This window comes from Danio rerio, chromosome 8 (assembly GCF_049306965.1).
Source record: "Danio rerio strain Tuebingen ecotype United States chromosome 8, GRCz12tu, whole genome shotgun sequence".
Classification (NCBI taxonomy): Eukaryota; Metazoa; Chordata; class Actinopteri; order Cypriniformes; family Danionidae; genus Danio; species Danio rerio.
The window spans coordinates 32,325,607-32,348,296 of record NC_133183.1 but is presented as its reverse complement, the minus strand read 5'-3'; the positions used below and the strand labels follow the sequence as shown (position 1 = coordinate 32,348,296).

Sequence of the window (22,690 nt, the reverse complement as noted above, 5' to 3'; positions counted from 1 at the left end):
TATTGAAAATGCCTTAAATGTTTAGTTTACAATACCTATAGTTTTGTTTTACTAGTTGTTATGTATTAACTTAGTAATTCATGTTTGAGTTTCTTTAAACATATGTTTTTAAATGATGATTCATTTTTTTAAATATAAAAACTATTTAGAATATAACTTTGCCTTTCCAGTAATATTTATTTTCATAAATATTGTAATAAAAAGGAGTTGTCCAACACTTAATTACCTTTTCTATGAGAACAGCTTCATTTCAGTTGGACTATAACAGTTACAGTACAGTATCATAAGAAGTCTTTTCTGTACCATACAAGACACAACTTTAACAAAGGTACAAAACCTTTTCTTAAGGAATATTATTTGTACCACTGTGTACCTTTTTTAAGAGTGTGTAGTAACCATGTTAAGTGTAGTTAGTTGCAAAAGAAATTAGTTATTGTAAGCAAATTAGTTTTCCACAGAAAAAAGTAAGGTATTATTTTTTCTTTTTAGGTTATGTAGTTAGCTACTTAAAATTTACTGTGCAGAAATGTCAATTCAGAGAAGCACAGTAATTGTATATTTTGTTATAAAACTTTTTTGCTGAAATGTATTATTTATTTTAACTAAAGAAGGTTACATTTATTAAAACAATTGCATATATGCTTAAGAAAAAATAATAATTAACTGAGAAATGTAATCATTAAATTAAATGATTTAAATTCACAGAAACAGAGTAATTGGATATATTATTTTTCAGATATTTAGCATAATAACTTGATTTTTTAACTGTGGAAGGATAGACATGCCAGGCATGTGCAGATGCTTACAAAAAACTGAGAATTCTAGAAACTGAATGCCAATATATGGCATGTATGAAAAATATGTTTTGGTACATATTTTTTACATTTTAATTAAATTGATCAAGTAATTAATTTCCTTATTGTGAAATTTAGTTACCTTTCAGACTTTTCAGAAATTATAAAAGTAATTAAATGTCATTTTAATGATGTAATTAGTAATCAATAACTAATTGCTTTATTTAAAGTAACTACCTAACACTTTTAGTAACCATTTTTAAAATAATGATATGCTCAAGACCTTGCTGTATTTTGAAAAATCACTTGTGCAGTGACTTACCTCTTAACTCTTTGCTTACATAATTCAGTGGACTGAAGTCAGTTTTCCCACTTAATTTACTGTAATTTACTGTTCTTTCTTTAAAACACCTGTGAATTTAGGACTAGTTTCTTACCCATCTCAACTAATGCCACTGTAACTATTTATTCATCCCAAAATGTCATTTTCATTCATTCATTCATTCCTTTTCTTTTTGGCTTAGTCGCTTTATTAATTAGAGGTCGCCACAGCGGAATGACTGCCAACTTATCCAGCTTATGTTTTACGTAGCGGATGGCCTTCCAGCCGCAACCCAACACTGGGAAAATACCCACACACTTTTGTACACACTCACATACACTATGGCCAATTTAGCGTATTCAATTTAGCTGTACAGTCTTTGGGCTGTGGGGAAAACCGGAGCACCTGGAGGAAACCCACACGAACACAGAAAATGTCATTTTAAAGCCAGTAATAGAACCATGAGTCATTAATAACAGCCAAATTCAGTTTTTACTGATGTTTTTAGAGAATGAGAGTGAAGTGCGAATTCTGGAATCTTTGAGTCACTCAACAGTGTTCAGCAGAAGCAGTCACTACTAATAATGAAACTGTAAGTTTATTTGCTTCATGAACAGTCATCATTTTCCCACTTGTGAGAAATGTCATAGCTTGTATTTTTCAAAAGTTTCATCAAGTGCATGTTTGTATCGCATGTGTTTGCATTTGTATGGAAGAGATATGTGCAAAAAGCAAGACTTCTCAAAGTTCGGAAAGTCCAGAGAGAATTCAGTCCAGACTCACCTCTGCTATATATTTAAGAGCAGTTATTGTGTGAAGGATTGAAAGTGTGGATTTAACATTTATAGTAAACACACATTGAACTTTATGGTTTACTTAATCGTGTTACATTTGTCGTTTGTCCAAACTGAAGATGATATTTAGTTTTCCTGTGATGCTGTTGTCATGGCATTTAGTCAGTGTATGACTTCGGGTGACACTATTCAGCACAGAGAGCGTTTGAATGGGTGAGGATATTAGTTTCCAGAAAAGTTAAAATTATCAAAACAATGTTAGTTTTCAAAGATTATTGGACAGAGATGCATATACTGTATGTATATGGCCATGTCTCTTCAAAACAAGTTTTGTGAACTTATGACTAATGTTTCTAGACCTTCGACATTGATAAAGATTCAGGTTTGTACCTTTGAATCAAGTTCTTTAGAACCCCTGATCTAAACTGTTTTAATAATTACTCAATGGCCCCTTATCAATGAGCATAATTATTCCTTAGAATTTGGTTACTGGAACTACTTTAGCTATGTCTTTCACTAATATATAAATAATTCCTCTCCTTTTTTCAGCAGCATTCATCAACTCACACTCAATTATTTACATCCATGAAATACATAAAAAAATATATTTTCAGAGGTGAACAATGCCATGCGAAAATCCTGTACACTTTGTTGAATAAGAGGCTGAATTTATATGTAGAATTCAGATTATTATAGAGAAATGCATCCATAACACCTTAGCAACCACATAGCAACGCTTCAGGACTATAATGACTAGTTTGCACAGGCAGTCACCACTGTCATTTTCTTCTGGAAATGTGAAGATCTAGCTCTGTCACAATTTTTTTCATGAATAAGCTTCGCTGGTAGGAACTATCAGAGAGAAACTGTATCTGAACTCAATCTCCATATATGGGAAAGCATCTGTTCCTCTTCCCAGATCTTGCTTTATTTCTCTGTGGAATTTGACTGCGTAGACCTGCACCGAGGGCACATGCTAACAGAGATAAGGCATTAGAGCGTGATCAAGCTCACTGTGGTTTATCACGATCAAATCTGTGACACAAAGAAACAAACAAAAGCAGGTTATGATGGCTAGAAAATCACTGCACACGTATAGTTTCATGGCCCTTTGTCTGCAAGAAAAAAAAAACAAAAAAAATAGCTGTTGTCTGTGTTAGCGGCGCCTGAGTATCGACCAAATCTTTACAAGAGCCTTTTATTGGCAAGACCAGTTAATCTCCCAAAGAAGATCAATAGTTTTTAACCGAGGTTGTCATCACACGCAGAGATGGCCAGCACTCAAAGCTCTTTTTTGTTTTCAGCAAGCTACAGTACAGTACCTTTGACCATAGGAAGGAAACACTTTATCAGTCTCTGTTGTGATATTATAACCTTTACAAAGCTTAAAAATATATAAAAAGATTCCTAATCCATTTTCATAAAGTATCTAAATTTGCCAGTTCATGTTACAGTATTATGATTCAATTGTCTTGCCTGTTACATTTCCTTAATTTAAACCATGTTGCAGTATGTTTTGCTTCTTACACTTTACATACCTGAAACTCTCCTACAGCACTTATTCATTGTTGCTCTTGTAGTTGTGTAAATTGCTTCCTTGTCCTCATTTGTAAGTCGCTTTGGATAAAAGCGTCTGCTAAATGACTAAATATAAATGTAAATGTAAATATACACTCCCCGGCCACTTTAATAGGTACACCAGGTTGGACCCCTTTTGCCTTCAGAACTGCCTTAATTCCTTCTGGCATAGATTCAACAAGGTACTGAAAATATTCCTCAGAGATTTTGATCCATATTGACATGATAGCATCACACAGTTGTTGCAGATTTGTTAGCTGCACATCCATGATGCGAATCTCCCATTCCACCACATCCCAAAGGTGCTCTATTGGATTGAGTTCTGGTGACTGTGGAGACCATTTGAGTACAGTGAACTCATTGTCATGTTCAAGAAAGCAGTCTGAGATGATTCACGCTTTATGACATGGTGCATTATCCTGCTGGAAGTAGCCATCAGAAGATGGGTACACTGTGGTCATAAAGGGACAGACATGGTCAGCAAATATACTCAGCTAGGCTGTGGCGTTGACACGATTTTCAATTGGTACTAATAGGCCCAAAGTATGCTAAGAAAATATCCCCCATGCCATTACATCACCACCACCAGCCTAAACCACTGATACAAATCAGGATAGTTACATGTTTTTATGTTTTGACACCAAATTCTGACCCTACCATCCCAATGTCACACCAGAAGTCGAGACTCGTCAGACCAGGCAACATTTTTCCAATCTTTTATTGTCCAACTTTGGTGAGTCTGTGCAAATTGTAGCCTCAGTTTCCTGTTCTTAGCTGAAATGAGTGGCACCTGGCTTGGTCTTCTGCTACTGTAGCCCATCTGCCTCAAGGTTCGACATGTTGTGCATTCAGAGATGCTCTTCTGCATACCTTGGTTGCAACTGGTGGTTAGTTGAGGTACTAAGACCTCCTCTTCAAGGAGGTCTCGATACCCTTTTTATGGTCCGCTTTTGGTGCGCACTCGAGTGCGATTGCTACATTCACACCCGGCCAAATGAACTGCACCAAGAGGGAAAATGAACTCTAGTGAGATTCAACCGAAATAAATAAGGCAGGTGCAAAAACACCCTTAGAAGTAACAACAAATTAGAACAAGCCAATGTTAAACGTAAACCAAAAAGCTTTATATCTTAACCTGAACCTGCCTACATTATTAACTCGCTAATCTTGATAGATGATGCCCAAAATGCTTAATATACAGCAATATACTACACTTTTCTTCAAAATTACAGTATGAAATATGTTTATTCAGATGCATCAGTGTCATGAAATTTAATCGATTTGTTCAAAAACACTGATTCATTCTGCTGTGCAGCTGTCCAAACTCTCATAATATGTCAGTAGGTACTTAAATTGAATAAATGTAATACTGATTCCATGTCGGCTTTTGATGAAACTGTTTTTAGTGACAAAGTAAATAGGCAAAATGTAACCTGCAATTTTATTGCTAAAGATACTCATTATTGACTTCTTTGAACCTTTATGTAGATGCTAATAACACAGCAATAATAACAGAAGCATACTTATGTATCTTTACTTTGAAAAAAAGCTCCTGACCTGTGTCTCGTGACTTGAATTATACACTGATCTAAATGTGCACTTACTCAACAAAGAGCCATAAAAACACAGCATTACTGTAATCTATGGTGCTCTAGACAGAGAGGCAATCAAGGACATAATGCTTTCATGAATGCAATTGTTTATACACTTAGCAAACTGTTAGCAGCTCCTAATGTATGCTGATGTAAGTGTATTCCTGTAGATGCAGCACTTTACCTTATCAGACCACAGTATGATTGATGTGCTGTTTGTGTGTTTGCATATGTTTGTATATTTGCACACAGGCCCAATAAAGAGAACACAGGGGAAGTGAGCGAGTCCGGTGCGTCAGTTGTGAAGCATGCCCTCAACCCAGAAAAACCCTTCATGCAGGTGCACTATTTGAAGGTACGTTTGAAAGCTCAAAGTGCAGCGTCTTCTGGGCCATCTGGGAGATTTGGCTGGTGTAGATCTGGCTTTCTGTCTTTTTCTCCCAGGGCTACTTCCTCTTGAAGTTTCTGGCTGATCAGATCGGCGAGGAGAAGTTCCTGCAATTCTTCAAAGTGTTTGTTGGAAAATTCCACGGGCAGCTAATTCTGTCTCAGGTGATCTTGCCCTGCATTGAATGGATCTGTTCATTCAATCTGTATGCAAATGTTGCTGTTGGATGGGGCGTGCATATTTTGGACACTGTTTCAGTTTCATTTTCATTCTTTCAGCCTGTTAAGAATGTAGGTAAAAAGTGGAAACGTTAGATTACAGATTATTTCAAATTGTTAAAGGTGCAGTATGCAGGAGTGACATATTGCACTCCACATTCAAAACCATAGAGGGTTTTTTTTCACCCGGCCCTTCCTCATTCAATAAAAACTCAGGTTGCCAGATTGCCATTAAGTACAGTTGAAGTCAGAATTATTAGCCCCCCTGAATTATTCACCCCCTTGTTTATTTTCTTCCCCAATTTCTGTTTAACGGAGAGCAGATTTTTTCAACACATTTCTAAACATAATAGATTTAATAATTCAGTTCTAATAACTGATTTATTTTATCTTTGCCATGATGACAGCAAATAATATTTTACTAGATATTTTTTAAGACACTTCTATACAGCTTAAAGTGACATTTAAAGGCTTAACTAGGTTAATTAGCTCAACTAGGCAGGTTACGGTAATAAGGCAAGTTATTGTATAATGATGGTTTATTCTGTAGACTATCGAATAGAATTATAGCTTAAAGGGGCTAATAAGTTTGTCCTTAAGATGGTTCATAAAAAATAAAAACTGCTTTTATTCTCGCTGACATAAAACAAATTAGACTTTCTCAAGAAGAAAAAATATTATCAGACATACTGGGAAAATTTCCTTGCTCTGTTAAACATCATTTGGAAAATATTTAAAAAGAAAAAAAAATCAAAGGGGGCTAATAAAAAGACTTCAACTATTTGTTTTCATACCATTTTTTGTTTTAGTGTTTTTGTTTAAATATCTGCAAACATATTATGGAATTTTTATGCTTCAAAAACGTACATACAGAACATTTGTTTAAACCTAAATTAATTTTAAAAAATTATTTTTAGAAGTTGAAAAAGCTTGATTCATTGTTATACCTAAACGTTTTTCTTTATTTGTAGTGATTAATTAAGTTGAAAAAGTTTAATTTATTTAGGTGTAACAAGTTGAAGTAATTTGTTGAAGATGATATTTTTTTTGTTAATAATTTGCCTCAAGGTGTGAAACTTGTCTTTATTTGAGATTTACAGCTGGAAAGTGCTAGTTACTGAAAAATAGTAACTAGTTACAGTTACTAGTTTCAGTTGATGTCAGAATTATTAGCCCCCCCCCCCCCCCCCCCCCTTTGTCATAATAGTTTTAATAGCTCATTTCCAACTGATTTACTTTATCTTTGCCATGATGACAGTAAATAATATTTGACTAGATATTTTTCAAGACACTTCTATACAGCTTAAAGTAACTTTTAAAGGATTAACTAGGTTAATTAGGTTAACTAGGCAGGTTAGGGTAATTAAGCAAGTTATTGTGTAATGATGGTTTGTTCTGTAGACTATCAGAAAAAAAATCTAGTTTAAAAGGGCTAATAATCTTGACCATAAAATAGTTTTTAAAAAATTAAAAACTGCTTTTATTTTAACCGAAATAAAACAAATAAGACTTTCTCCAGAAAAATAAAAATATTATCAGACATACTGTGAAGATTCCCTTGCTCTGTTAAACATAATTTGGTAAATATTTAAAAAAAGAAAAAAATGTAATTGGGGCTAATCATTCTGACTTCAACTGAATTAGAACATTCAAGAACATTTTAATGCTCATTTAAAATTACATTTTAAATTAATTTGCGTTCTCACAACTAAAACACAAGAGGAACTTCAATAAATTAGTGTTTAAAAATTACGTAGACCAACAGCAAAAAATAAATAAAATAAACCAGCTGAATAATATATTCAGAAACAAAAAAGCATAAACCAAAAGTTGCTTTACCATCATAAAATTTTGTATTTAACTCTTAACATGTTTCTTCACAGCCTGAGTATGAAAAATTGCAACAATATACAACAAATAAAAAACCTTTATAAAATAAATGACTGAAAGTAATCTGAATTATCATTCACATATTCATTCATTTTCTTATTGGCTTGGTCCCTTTATTAATCCGAGGTTGCCACAGCGGAATGAGCCGCCAACTTATCCAGCACATGCTTTACACAGCGGATGCCCTTCCAGCCGCAACCCATCTCTGGGAAACTGAATTATTATTCAGAACCAATTTGGTAAAACTCAGCACCAAAAAAACTGCTATTATCGACAGCCAAACATTTAATGCATTTTACATACACGTCTTGTAAACATGACACGTCTTCTTTATAGTGGTTGGTTGGCATCCACCAATCTGGAAAATTCACCAATCATAAAGTTTTTCATCTTACAGTAAGTTGACCATATTGGCAGTACTCTATGGGTCTAGGTTAAAGCTAAAGTATTAGATTTGGCATAATTTACTGGTCATCAATGGATTTATGGAGATGTTTGCACCAGGAATTCATAATTATCAAATATACTAATCATAATTATCAAAATTATTTGATTAATGTGAACTGATGGTTCCAACAGAACCATATATCATTGCATTACAGCATTAATAGTTAATAAAAATCAGTTCCCATATGAAAAAAAAAGGAAATTTAACTTTGAGAGCTTCAGAACTGTTGTGCTCTATTGGCAGGTGTTTTATTAGTAAGAGACAAGTGGAGAAATACAGCAAGATATTAATATTTCAGTATTTTTAAACATTGCATGCTCTCTTTGCAGCTTTGATGTTCATGCAGATTCATACTGTATTCCGTTTCCTGTAGGATTTTCTGCAGATGCTTCTGGACGCATTTCCAGCAATGAGCAGGTATGAGTGAATAGTGTCGAAAAAACACGTGCTATTTAATAGCTCGCTGAACTCTTCAGCAGCTCTGCCATTATCTTTATTAGTACTTGGGAATTTGCCTGTAGATTTAGAGGTATTTAGCTAAACCAGACCCTGCAGGGATCTTTCATCTCAAGATCTACCTCAAATAGGTTTTCCACTGCATTTCTTACCCATCGTTTTATCAAATATTTATTTTCTTTTTAGTCTCACCATTTAAGTGTTGACATACTTTTGTCATTAATACTGCCCAAAGACGCATAATATAAAAGAAATATTAAGGATCTTCTTTACCCTCTATAATATTTTGTGTTTTGTGGTCGGTTAGAAGTGTAGCGTAGCTCTGATGTGCCAGTAAATGATAAAAGTGCAGGGCCCAAGTGAATGTCAGGTCTTATGCTAGCTTGCTGAGTTATTATTGATATAGTTATGTACATCTTGAATTTAGATACAGAATTCAATAAATATTAGATCTGTGCGTTAAACCTTAAATTTTGGAAATTGAGAAACTGAGTTGTTCTATTAATGTTAATATTGTAAATTAATCAAAAAACAAATCTGTATTAATGATCGATGGCTGGAAACCCAGTTTAGTTTTAATCAGAACAATAAAGTAAACTGTACACATAAACATAATGTATGGGAAAGAGAAAAAAGCTGTATTGTACTTGTATTGTTTGATGCTGGAAAACATCATCAATCGTATAGTATTACGAGAAAAACAAAGATTGTATTAACATAGTATGTTGTGTCTGCTGTAATAAACTGTTCATAAAATGATAATGAAAATTGTTATTTAGAATTTAATTATTATCAAAGTTCCTTTAAGGCAAGTCATTTCACTCAGCGACCATCTTTAAAACGCCTCTTGGGCAGTATGCTCAGGCATTTTATATACTTCCAAAACTGTTTGCCAAGCGTATTATTACATTACATATTTGGAATCACCAATAAAATTAAACAACAACTCTCATAAGTTTCCTTTCTAAATCTCCGTATCAAACAAAATCTGCATATTTTTCAGGTTGCCCAAGCTAATGCACATGCACGTTCGAAAGAAACAAAAATCACGACACCAACCTCATTTATGGCCTTTCTGCACTTCATCATCCTCTGAATAATAATTCGTCGGAACGCGCTGCTCTTCTGAAGTAATTTACACTTTGGTCTTAATTGCGAATCTCCTCCAGAAATGACAGCGACTCTGTTTAGAAGTTTGTGGGCATTTGAGTAATTGCTGTCATGTTATGTGCGTTTGACAGGTCGGACTGTACCTCGTTTCATACAGATTACAAAACCAAAAAAACCTTGTTTTTAAGTGCACTTGGTTCATTTAAAAGAGCATATTTAAAGGCTTATTTGGATATATTTCTTATGTCTGTGAAGCTAGTATTCACTGAGATTCAAGTGTGTTTGTTGATTACCAAACTGTAGGAAAAACACATGTCTGGTCCAGGCTTTTCCACCGGAGAAACGTCACTATATAGTGATCATTGATTGACTCCTGTACAGTTTTTTTGTTACAGTTTTCCCCATTCAAAACTATATTAGTGACATGTGTTGTGTATTCTATAGTCTTTGTTAACATTAAGCGTATATTTGCAGAACTAAGTATGTCTTTTGAATGATTTTTTTCCCACGCAGGCTCAATATGGATACATACCCCTCAATACATTTCTGGAGAAAACATAATACGTCCTAGGAGGTACTTTTTTTGCTGTTTTTGTTCCCGCGAATCCACCAGAGGCTGCTGTATTTGCTTTTTCGGATCTCAGATTTCTCTCTTGAGTGCCATTTGTGCCTGCTGTTCACACTTAATCCACCAGAGGTCACTATCAACTGACTGATTGACTGACTGACTGATTAAGCGACCGACCGTTCCCCCTACCCTCCTCCTTCCCTAAACCCAACCAACAGTGTTTTCAAAAGCAATCCAGAAAGAAAAGCTGCCTGCTTTTTTACCAAGTTTTCAGATATTACCGCGTTCTCACCCTGTTATTTACTTGTTTATTTATCTTTTTATTTTTATTTTTTGTTTAATCACTGGGCAAACTGGTAACAAGGGAAAAGCTGTCCATATAGAGGTAAGCGGTCAGCTGTTAGTGTGAAAAGAAACAAAAGCCTTTGATGGCATTATAGCCATACATACCTCTGGTTACATAATTTGTGCCCTCCAGAAATGTATATAGGGGTACGTATTCACAATGAGCCTGTATTGTTGTTTTTTTCTTGCATATTTACTTTTGTCTTATTTTAAACTTAGTTTAAACTAATAATCCACTGAAATTGAATGGCATTTTTTTAATTCAGCTCTGATTGGTGCACAGCATGATCACAATAAGGCACAGATTTGCTTTTCTTCTCTTCCTTTAAAGTATTTTTCCTCTGGCTGTGACTGAAGTCATTCAGCACTCACTCCAAATCAATCTTGTTATGTCCAGACACACACACAAACACAGACACACACGCAAACCCAAAGCACATATAATCAACTAATGGACTGTCTCAGACAGGAACGGTGCATCTCCAACACTTGTGGCCCTTCGACACAGCAGTTGAGCACATTTAGGCGACGACAAAGGAAAGAATGGAAATTTCCATCTCAGCATCAGAGATGGAAAAGCCCTCAGTGTCAGAGCAAATCACTAAGCTCACCGGACTGTGATTGCTATATAAAAGGGCTGTCGTGCTATGACATGTTGTTGCAGAATAAAAGCAACACTTTTCATTCGACAAGAAAACACTCAAATGCATGCTGCGAATGATTTAATGAAGCATGAATGCTAATCAAAAGAACCTGTGAAGTACACTTAATAGTGCTTGTAAAAACAGTTCTGGTCATGATTAGTCCAATTAATAAGTTCGCTTTTGAAAGCATGATCCATTAATGCGCCATCTATTACTCAGTATCATTTTAACATTCACACCATTATTTCTTGAAATATATCATAGATGTGAATTACAATGAAACAATGATAATATATTCAAATGTTTCAATACTTTGTGTATGTTCATCAAGCTTTCATAATGACTCCTTGTTTCATGTGTTATTGTGATGACAGTATAGTTGCTAAAACAATAACAGGGTAAAAATAACTGTAGTAACAGCTGGTATTTTAGAGGAAACTTTGTTTACCATGGTGATTTTTGTAAGAGACCTGTCATATTAATGTGGTCACTTCAATATTCTGTTTAATAACGTCCATAGTTTAAATAAAATAAAGCATTTTCAGTAAAAAGGATGTTGCCAGAGTGGCTTTTTGGTTTCTTTTCTTGCATCCCAGCCACTAGCTCCCCATCTGAAATATTTTTAAACGTAGGGGTTAATATAGTCATTCAACTTCACAACTGTAATGTTGCAATGTTTATTTGAATAATGATGGCTGGTTCCTTTACTTAAAAGCTCAAATTTGATTATTATAATTTTATAACACCAGATGTTGATCTAAACTAAAGTTTACTAAAGTTTACCATTGCACACACTTTGTAACATTTTAATTATCAAGTTTAAGAGTCTATTTAACACTAATGTTCATGTATTACAAAGAGATCAGATATTTTGTTTAAATGTTTTTGTTTTTGACTATTAAAATATTTGCCTTAGTAATGTTGGTTAAAAAAAAAATAAAGTGGTTAAATAACAACAAAACAAACACATCTTAATATTCCTAAATGGATTGTTAAAAAATATCTGAATAATGTGAAACATGGGCGACACAGTGGCTCTGTGGATAACACTTTCGCCTCACAGCAAGAAGGTCGCTGGTTCGAGTCCCAGCTGGGCCAGTTGGCATTTCTTTGTGGAGGTTGCATGCTCTCCCCATGCTCATGTGGGTTTCATGTAGATGCTCCAGTTTCCCCACAGTCCAAAGACATGCTGTATAAGTGAATTGAATAAACTAAATTGCCTCTATTGTGTGTGTGTGTGTGTTTGTGCATGAGTGTGTATGGGCGTTTCCCAGTAATGGATTGCAGCTGGAAGGTCATTCGCTGCATAAAACGTGCTGGATAAGTTGGCGGTTCATTCCGCTGCAGCGACCCCTGATGAATAAAGGGACTAAGCTTAAAAAATTAATGAATGTTTTCTTTCGATTTTTCCAGGTTTAGGTGTGTTATTAGGTTTTGTAATATAGATTTTTGATTAATGATTTTTTTTGTACTTTTAACTTAAATGAAATTGTAATAAAACAAATTTAGGCAACTAGCTGGAATTTTTACATTTTACAGTTTTTGTTTGTTTCAGTTATCATTCATTTTAAGTAACAAAACAGATTTTAGTTTATGGTTTAGTTGAATATTTATGAACTATAATACCCTTGCATGAATCCACCACCCACACTGCAGTCACCTTGATGAAGGTGTTGTGGTTGGTTGCCACCATGTTTGTGTTTGGTTGCTAGAGTGTCTGGGGTGGTTGTTATGTAGTAATTTACTATCCTAAGTCAAATCAGCCTCAGACTAATCCTATACCATATATATGGCTCAGCGTTTCAACCCTATAAGATTTGGCTGTCCACTTTTTAGCCCGACAAAGACAAAAATGCAGGTTGATCTTCAATAGCGAAATTGAATGTAAAGTTTAAAAAGGAGAAACGCAGATATTGGAGTCAGACACACATTAACAGGATCTGCCGTGGACTTCCTCAACTGAGAGGTGGTGTAGGAGGCATTGATTTGTCTTTGATCTGACATGAGGAGGCCCATCTGTGATTGTTTCACCACATCAATCTGCCGTTCCAGAGTTGTGCCGCCATCAATGTTTACACTTCTGAGCAGCAGACACAAATATTGAACGCCCTTACCTTTCAGTTTAATGTAATTTAATCAATCATCAGCCAGTGGGTAGGCCTTAACGAGAAAATGGAGACTACACGAAACCAAAAGAGCAACAGGACGAAACAGGAGAGGAAAGAGGAAATGAAGATCATACAGTTGTATCAGAGAGAATGGACATGATTAAACAGTCTGTTACAGCAGGAAGATTTTTTAAAGTCAAAAGTAATACCAGGAAATAGAAAAATACCACACAAAGTCTTTTATTTAAAAAGTTAAATATTAATATAAATTTTCAGCTAAAAAGTAAAATGTAATATCCAATAAATATACTATAGTTTTGATTTAAAGAATTAAATGGACTAGATTAATTAGAGTTAAATTAACCTTAGTATGATGTTATTAATGCATTCTACAAGTCAAGAACGAATGTTATATTTTCGCAAAACAGAGCAAAACAAAACATTTTCCATTATTTATCAGGGGTCACCACAGCGAAATGAACCGCTAACTATTCCGGCATGTGTTTTCACAGTGGATGCCCTTTCAACCATAACCCGGTACTGGGAAACACATACACTCTCGCATTCACACACACACTTATACACTACAGCCAGTTTAGTTCCTGCAATGGACCTTTAGCGCATGTAAGCGGACTGTCGGGAAGTAATGCCAGCGAACAGCAACCAAAAACAAAACAAAAACAAAAACATTCATTAATTCATTTTCCTTTGGCTTAGTCCCTTATTTATCAGGGTTCGCCACAGCAGAATGAACCACTAACTATTCTGGCATGTGTTTTATGCAGTGATTGCCTTTCCAGACAAACACATGGAGAAATGCCTACTGGCCCACCCGGTACTCGAACTAGCAAAAAAAAAAAAAAAAAAAACTTTCATTCATTCATTTTCATTGACTTAGTCCCTTATTTATCAGGGGTCACCACAGAATTAACCACAAAACAAAACAAAACAAAACAAATAATAGTAATCATTAAAAGGAACACCTAGGGAAGTTTTCCAGAATGTTTGAAATCCAAATCTTGTTATCTGGCAATGTTGTGAATAATTTTCAGTTTCATGCATAGACCAACCATGTGTTTTTGATTGTCAATGTGCCAGTTGTCTTTAATTTACATTTTATTACTGTATCATCAAATACAGTGGTGTTAACAAAAAAAAAAAAATGATTATAATGATTATTATGATTTCAGCTAAAATATTCTTTAATGCTCTACTTATGGAAAAAAGACACACAATCAAAGGCTTGAGCGTGGGTAAATTAAAAGCAAATTATACTTTTTGATTTCAGTGTCAATTTGTAACATTTGGACATTGTTTCGAATGCTTTTTGAACATTTTATGGCACTGTTTAATATATTAAGAAATTTATATTATCAAGAGAGTTATCAGAAAATATATCTGATACTTAGTACTTTTTTTAAGAAAAAAAGGGAACAAAACATTCATTCATTTTCCTTCGGCTTAAGCAGGTCACACACCAGAAGTGCTGCCTGGTGCGCCATGCATTATAAAATTTTAAACATTGGTTTCTATCAGGATACACACACCAGCGCCACAAGTCGGAGGCTGTTCGTGCCGCCCAGTCATTACTCAGGACACTGTTTATATTTCAGCCGCGCCACAGAGCGCCATCTAAATAGTTTCATTTTAAATATCATGTGAATGTGCACGTCTAGTGTGTGATACTTCCAACTATTATGTGCACGCCGAGCGGGACACCCAGTGTGTGACCTGCTTTAGTTCCTTATTTATCAAGGGTTCGCCAACTATTTCAGCATGTTTTACACAGCAGACACCCTTCCAGTCGCAACCCAGTACTGGGAAACACCCATACACTCTAGCATTCACACACTTAGGCCAATTTAATTTCCCCAATTTACCTATAGCGCATGCTTTTGGACTGTGGGGGGAAACCGGAGCACCCTGCGGAAACTCACCCGAACACAGGGAGAACATCCACACAACTCCACACAGAAATACCAACTGGTCCATTTGGGACTCAAACCAGCAACCTTCTTTCTGTGAGGCGACAGTTCTAACCACTGAGCTACCGTGCATTCCAATTCAACATCCTGTGACCAATCCGATTCATATGCCAGCTCATAAACTGAAAGCGATCCAAAACCTAATTTCTGAACTTTGCCCAACCCAGATAGTTATGCACATTTCATGTAGACGTCTTGTTAAGGTTGCTTATAATTTGAAGGAGTTTCATGATTTTAAAGCACATGAAAGGAAAGCTAAAGTCCTTGATCTGCTTCAATAATTACCGAACGTATCATTTTTCTCTTTCAGCCAGGGCATCGCACTTGAAACCATCTTTTCAGACTGGTTAGATACACCTGAAATGCCAGAGGTAAGAAGACGACAAGATCTATTTTCAGATGTTTGCTTATTCAAGCCAGATTAAATACTCTATGATTATGCAAAGGGAATAAAAGCAGGCTTGTTACACAACACGCAAAAGACGTATTGGTGCTACTCCTCATGCCTGTCAACCAGAATGTAAAACCGTTTTTTAATCCGTTTCCTCTTGAGCAATAGAACATAGAGCACATGCATATATCTCTCAAGCACTGACACATGGCGTGAATGAAGCAGCTTCCCTCCTGCTTTAAGATCCATTTAACCTCTCAAGCATTTCTAAACTGGGTTGCCACAAGCTCATAAACCACTGATGACTAATACGAAGCCATAAATGTCTTTTTTCCTTTCTTTTTCTGCCAGTTAGTTGTAGAATGTAGAATCTGAAAGCTGATTCGCTTGTGAAGATATCATGTTTCTAGCTAGTGTGTGTGGAATCTGCTCTTCTGATCTTTCTTTGTGTTAAGAATTGTGTTTTATAACAACCGACGAAGACCACAGAAGCCTTTCCGTTCATCCATCTTGTCTACGCCTCTAAGAAATGCGTTCAAACGTTCATTTCTTTCCGTTCCAGCGCAGTTAGTCTCAGTTTGTGCTTGATTTAGCCTCGTACGCCAAGCAGACTGACATACGACTCCATTTTCATTGACGCCGCCATTGGATCTAATGACACGTGGCTGCCAAAATCAGCAATGGAACGGTTTTACTCTTGGATATAGTCCTTGTGTTATTTCTCCCCGTTTGAAGCCGTTGCTTTGACTTTAAAAACATGTTCTTCTTGAGCGTTCCTCTAAATAAATAATGGCAGGAAATAGTCGAATCCCACAATAAACAATCACAGCCACATACGCATATAAAAAGGGAGGGATGAGATGGGAACGGAGCTCTCTTTTTCATTGTGCTATTTTTAAGACTGCAAGCATTTGGGTGAGCATAATAAGTCGCTATATCTGCATTTTGAGGTGGGTTTAAGGCTGGGAGAATCGGAATCTCATGACCTCCCGTGACTCTTCTCGCTGTGGGTTGATGCTGAATGGATGCGCTCGAGAAATCAAATCCTGACTTTACCTTTGGTTGAGAAAAGCAAAGAAGCTTTTGGGTCATTAACTGGGGTGAGGCTGTGTAACAATAGCCGTGGTTCAAGACATTAGGATTCATATTGGCTGATTTAAGCTGGTTTTAGAGAACTAGAGCATACACACTTACCTACACAGGATGGTGTCTTCTAAGGCAACATCCTAAATGCCATGGAACATCAGAGGAAAATTAAGATGGAATCCATATACTGTATTGCAGCATCGCACAAGTCGATCACTACAAATCTCTTGAAATACAGGCAAGGCAAGGCAAGCTTATTTATATAGCACATTTCATACACAATGGAATGCAAAGTGCTTCACATAAACAAGAATAAAGAAACAATAAAATAAAAAGAATTTATTTTTAAAAAAAAACTTGTTAAAACAGGTTTTAAAGGGATGAAAAAGAAAAGAAAGACATTATAGTGTGATCTGTCGGACGTAGCACAGTGCTCATTCAGTAAAGGCGGATTCGGAATTTCTAATTTCATCCCAATGATCTGAGTGATCTGGTTTTTGTTCAGTGAGCATTTCTGTAATGTATTGATGTCCTAGGCCATTTAGTGATTTATAGACAAGTAATAATACTTTAAAATCTATTCGGAATGTAACTGGGAGCCAGTGTAAAGACCTGAGGACAGGTGAGATGTGCTCTGATTTTCTGCTTCTGGAACAGCTGCGACTGATCCAGAAGCAGGCCAGTGATGAGTCCATAATCCACATAGCACTCATAAATCAGCTGATCAACACTTACTGGCCAGTTTATTTAACACTATATAACTACAGAGGCAGTCATTTTTTACATTTGGTAATTAATTAACTTTATTAAAATAAAAGCCATATACAGTAACTCTTGTACCCTGACTTTTCTTAAATGTTTTGTAGTTTTTTGCAACATTGTTAATCTTTTACAATCACAAAACATTAAAAAGTTCTGAATATTTCAGCATCCGGTACCTTTTTCTCTTGCATTTTATTATCTCTATTGACTAGCTAGTTTCTGCTTACAAAAACATGATTTCTTGTACCAAAACATAACTCTCTCATAGACAAATCTGAATTTTACTTCAGTATGTCTTTTAAACTGTCAAAAACTAAATTTTTATTTAGATGAAACATCTTTGCTTTCCCGTTAGCGTGAAGCACCTTTACTATCGGTCTAACAGCTCCTCCACACTGTAAAAAACTGCATGTCAAAAAGTTAAGAGAACAAATATTTTTATGTTGCTTTAACTTATTTCAATACCTTAGTCATGTTTCAACCAAATTTTTAAGTTACACAAATTTTGTTGAAATTTTAACACAATATTTTTTGTCAGTTCGATTGATGTAAGTTGCCATAACCAGAAAAGTTAATTTGATTCAACTAAAATATTTAAGGTTGCAAGAAATTTTGGAGGGCTTTGGTGATCACTGAGGGGATATTTGCATACTACAATTCTTTAACTTCTCACTGAAAATGCCATCAAAAGTAGACAACATTAATCAAAAATGTAAAGGACATTTGCTTACAAAATGACACCGCAGCAGTTCTTTTATTTGGCTCTGCTGTCACTGTAAAACATTTTATGAACAATTAGTCATGCCTGCATATGTTTTTAGTTCATTGTAACTTACTTATCTAAGCTAACCATGTTTTAGCTTAATTTTATAAGTTATGCAAGCAGCTTTAAGTCAGTTTAACATAAGTTCAATTAACTTATAAGGTTAATTTAATTTAAAATCTTAAGGCAACCAGGATTTTTACAGTGCAGAAATGGATTGCACAGGATTGTAGGATTTCAAAGGCAGCAAGGGACACATTTATGCTGCCTTAAAAAAAAAATCAGTCAGAATAAGGTACCTTCAAAGACAGAAAGTAAAGCAGAATTTAAATTTGGGTGTACCTTGATGCCTTCCCACCTTGGAACGCTACCTCCAAAGGCAACATTTTAAAGGCCCATATGTTTTTATTTTATTTAAGCATTTAAAAATAGCTTGCTTTGTTTACTGTGTTTTAGTTTTTGTTAAATTTATCATATTTTGATATTACCATTTCAAAGGATACTTGCAATATTTTAAACATTTTGTAGGAACAAGATAGCTAGCACACTTGTGTTGTTCTAAACCTGTATGACTTTTTTTCCAAAACATTGTTGAAACCAATAAAAATCACCTTTTATGCTCAAAAGTAGTGTTTAGGAATTTGATGGTTTGGATAGATGATGGAATAATGTGGATGACGAAATGCTGTTGGCACAACTATAATAGATAACTTTAATAGACTATACCAGTTGCCTATTATACATTTTGTCTTATTTTACCACTCAGTTGAGGAGTTGAGTGTACATGTTAGAAGAGTGAGTTTGTGAGTATTTTAGTCAATAATTTCTTAGCGTTTGTAATGTGTGTGTAATGAATATAACTACAGTACAGGTTCTACACCACCTGACAAAAGTCTTGTTGCCTATTCAAGTTTTAGGAACAACAAATAATAGACTTCTAATTGATCATTTGGCGGTAATAGGGATGTATATGAAAGACCTCTATATTATGCTTATTTTAGCAAAATAAAATATGATCATGCCTTGATTTTTAATTATTTAACTAGGACAGGAAGGTCTGACTTTTAGACAAAAGTCTTGTCAGAAATAATGTACAGTATAGAATATTAAGTCATGGTGCAGTGGAAAAGGAATTAACATTGTGTATGACTCCCATGAGCGTATGCGACTGCATCCACACATCTCTGCATTGACTCAAATAACTTATTAATATACTCATCTGGAATGGCAAAGAAAGCGTTCTTGCAGGAATCCCAGAGTTCATGAACATACTTTGGATTCATCTTCAATGTCTCCTCTATCTTAGCCCAGACATGATCAATATTGTTGATAACAATGACTGGGCTGGCCAATCCTGGAGCACCTTGACCTTTTTTGCTTTCAGGAACTTTGACTTGGAGACTGAAGTATGAGAAGGAGCGCTATTTTTCTGAAGAATTGGCCCTCTTCTGTGGTTTGCAATGTAACGGGCAGCACAAATGTCTTGATATCTCAGGCTGTTGATGTGGCCATCCACTCTGCAGATCACTCGCACACCCCCATACTGAATGTAACCCCAAACCATGATTTTTCCTTCACCAAACCTGACAGATTTTTGTGAGAATCTTGGGTTCATGCAGGTTCCAATAGGTCTTCTACAGTTTTTGTGATGATTAGGTTGCAGTTTAACAGATGATTCTTAGGAAAAATCTACCTTCTGCCATTTGATCCAAATGATCAAGGACAAGACTTTTGTCAGGTAGTGTAGTGCTGCCCCCCTTCCTTTCTTTCACTCTTTCAGGTGAATTTATTTATTTACTTATTTTTTTGTCTGTATGACAAACTCAGAAAGAGTTACAGTTGGCATCAGGTAAGGAAATCCTAAGTCTCCAACTGCCATGTTCATCTAAGCATAAAAAAGAGCTGCACCCCATTTCTTATTATCATTTGTTGACATTCTATTAACAGCCAACTTTTGAATTGCTCTGTTTATTGAATTTGACTGAAAATGAGGAATTTAGGGATCTTAATAACAGACGGTAAAGATAATGACCTTTAATTGGCATAAAAAGTCTGCTGTTAGTTGTGTAAAGTGTGCATGAACTCATCAGAAAACAATAAAGCCACTCTTTAATAGTGCATATGGCAGCAGCTTTCTGCCTTATAGCATGTGGCTGGTCTGAAATTAAGATTTTGATGAGCGAATACAAAGACAAGCGTTTATTTTTTATTGTGCACGAACTTCAGGAATGCGTATTAAGAAAGTGAAAAGGATCAGATGGCAGATAATACAGTATAATACGACCTTCTCAAGTTCAGACAGAGAGCTTTGAGAGTAGTTAGCATGTCTGTCATTGTAAAAGCAGCTGTCATTGTTGTGTCGCCAACATCCCACTGTTAACTGTTCAACACCTATTTAGTTCTGAGCACATCGTGTTTAGGAGTGCATACCGAAATACTACATTTACCGTATATACAATCAGCGTGTGCTAGACGGGTGCTTGCGAGTGTGTGTTTGCACGTACTTTACGAGTTTGGCTGAGAGAGGGGGCTGATTGCAGTGTCTTGCAGGCGCACAAAGGCCTGGCTGTGCCGGGAATGAAGCAGGCAATCTGGGCCGTAAAACTGCTATGTGTGGTATCCAAGTTAACAATGGCAGTTTGCAGCCCGAGAGTCAAATTCTGCTCTGCCCACTCTCCTTTCCCGAAAGTTCACAAGAGTCACGAAAACACACATACATATAGGCACGCTCACATTTCAGACTTTCTTTCTCTCTTCCCTGGGGTAACAAAAATACATCTCTTCAACTCTTAAAGCAGCTTATGAAGTCGTGCATGCACGAAAAGACACACTTTGTTAAGGGAGAGGTGTGCCACTTTTTTCCAAGCATTTTTAAAGTGGAATTTTCATCTGGCGTGATAGCCTAAAAATGGAATTTAAAGAGCCCTTATTATGAGTTTTTGAAAATGCCCTTCCATGTAGTTTGTAACACAGCTCTAAGTGAAGTGAAGTATCCAGCTAAGGCTTAAATCTGTTAGTGTACAGTGTTTAAAACTGTTGATTCATCTATAAAAGAGTCGACTCATAGTGTTTCAAACGAGTCGCCTTGATACCGAGTCATTAGGTGTTTCGCCATGACGTACGAACGAAACCAAGTTATTCACGTGCACGCGCAAACCCGGGAGATTTCAAACCTGCGGCCCCGCCCTCTGACATAGAAACCCAGACACACACACACACACACACACACACACACACACACACACACACAAACACACACACACAAACATGAACTGTGATTACTTTTATATTGCTGATTAGCTGTTGGGCATTTCACTTTCTCACTGAAGGCAGTCGATTAATCGCAACAGACTGTCATTGGTCCAATCAGTGCAGATTAGCTTCGCGCTAAGGAGGGGTTTGGGAACAAAAGAATCACTGGACGATTCATACAGGAGTCGCTGGGATAATTAGGTAAAAATAAATGCAGATTATAAGACCATGAAAGTGTTTTTTGACCTTGCATACATATATAACTGTTGTTGGAGACCCTTACAACCAAGATATGACCCTATTTCATGTATAATATGGGCTCTTTAATTGTTTTATTTATTTTAATTATTCATAGAATAGCTGTTTATTAGCTATGTTTCCATCCACCTATTTTCATGCGCGTTTTGGAAATGTGTATAAAAAACAGTTGATGGAAATGCCAGGATGCGCATCAATTTTGAAAATGTGTATAAAAAATCGTATGTGCATAACTGAGCAGGATAAATTTTTATTCGATTAGAAAAGATGCGCATAAACTACGATGAAAACACTTTTACTAACAAATTCCAGTTTGTGCATTGAAAAATGTCATGTGATTTTGTTATAAGAGATCATGTGATAATAAAAATGTATGTGAATGGACAAGCCAGCAGGGTGAACACACTGTTAAACATCTGAAATGTTGTTTTGGTCATTCTAAAATTCCTTAACCTTTGTTATTATTTTATTATTTTATATTATTAATGACCTCCAGAACTGTCAAGAGCATCTGTGCTCCACGTCTTGATGCCTTTAAACGCCATTATGTGTTCATTGCTTGTCGAAATTTGTGTTCTGAGGCGCAAGTAATTTATTAATTAAAGAAAAGATTAATGCAGCTGCTCCTACCGCAGCAAATTCTGTTTTTAATGTTGATATTTGCCACAAGTTAATCAGGAATTAATGTTTTGTTCTCTTTGACTCATTGGATGGAAATGCTGCTTTATTAATTTAATATAATATAAATTTAATTTGCATCTTTAGATGGAAACATTATTGTCACACACTGTAAAAAAATGCTGGTGTTCCACATAATTCCACATAATTCCTTCATGTTGTCCTAACAAAAATCAATTAAGTAAACTTAATGGTTTTTACAAATTTTAGTGGATTGAACATACAACTATTAGGTTATCCACAAAAACTCAAGAATTGAG

At 35.6% G+C, this 22,690-nt stretch overlaps 1 protein-coding gene across 5 annotated transcripts in view; it reads left to right on the top strand.

Moving 5' to 3' along the window:
- The window catches only part of aopep (aminopeptidase O (putative)), a 161,539-nt gene that overhangs the window by 52,726 nt on the left and 86,123 nt on the right, over positions 1–22,690 (top strand). For 4 of the 5 annotated variants that reach the window (XM_073909595.1, XM_073909594.1, XM_005167175.6 and 1 more), the window contains 4 exons: positions 5,333–5,435; positions 5,525–5,632; positions 8,398–8,441; positions 15,551–15,611. In XM_073909595.1, the coding sequence (XP_073765696.1) occupies positions 5,333–5,435; positions 5,525–5,632; positions 8,398–8,441; positions 15,551–15,611 (316 nt within the window). Of the gene's footprint in view, positions 1–5,332; positions 5,436–5,524; positions 5,633–8,397; positions 8,442–10,103; positions 14,098–15,550; positions 15,612–22,690 lie in introns of those variants that run through there. The other variant, XM_073909596.1, reaches the window with a different exon arrangement.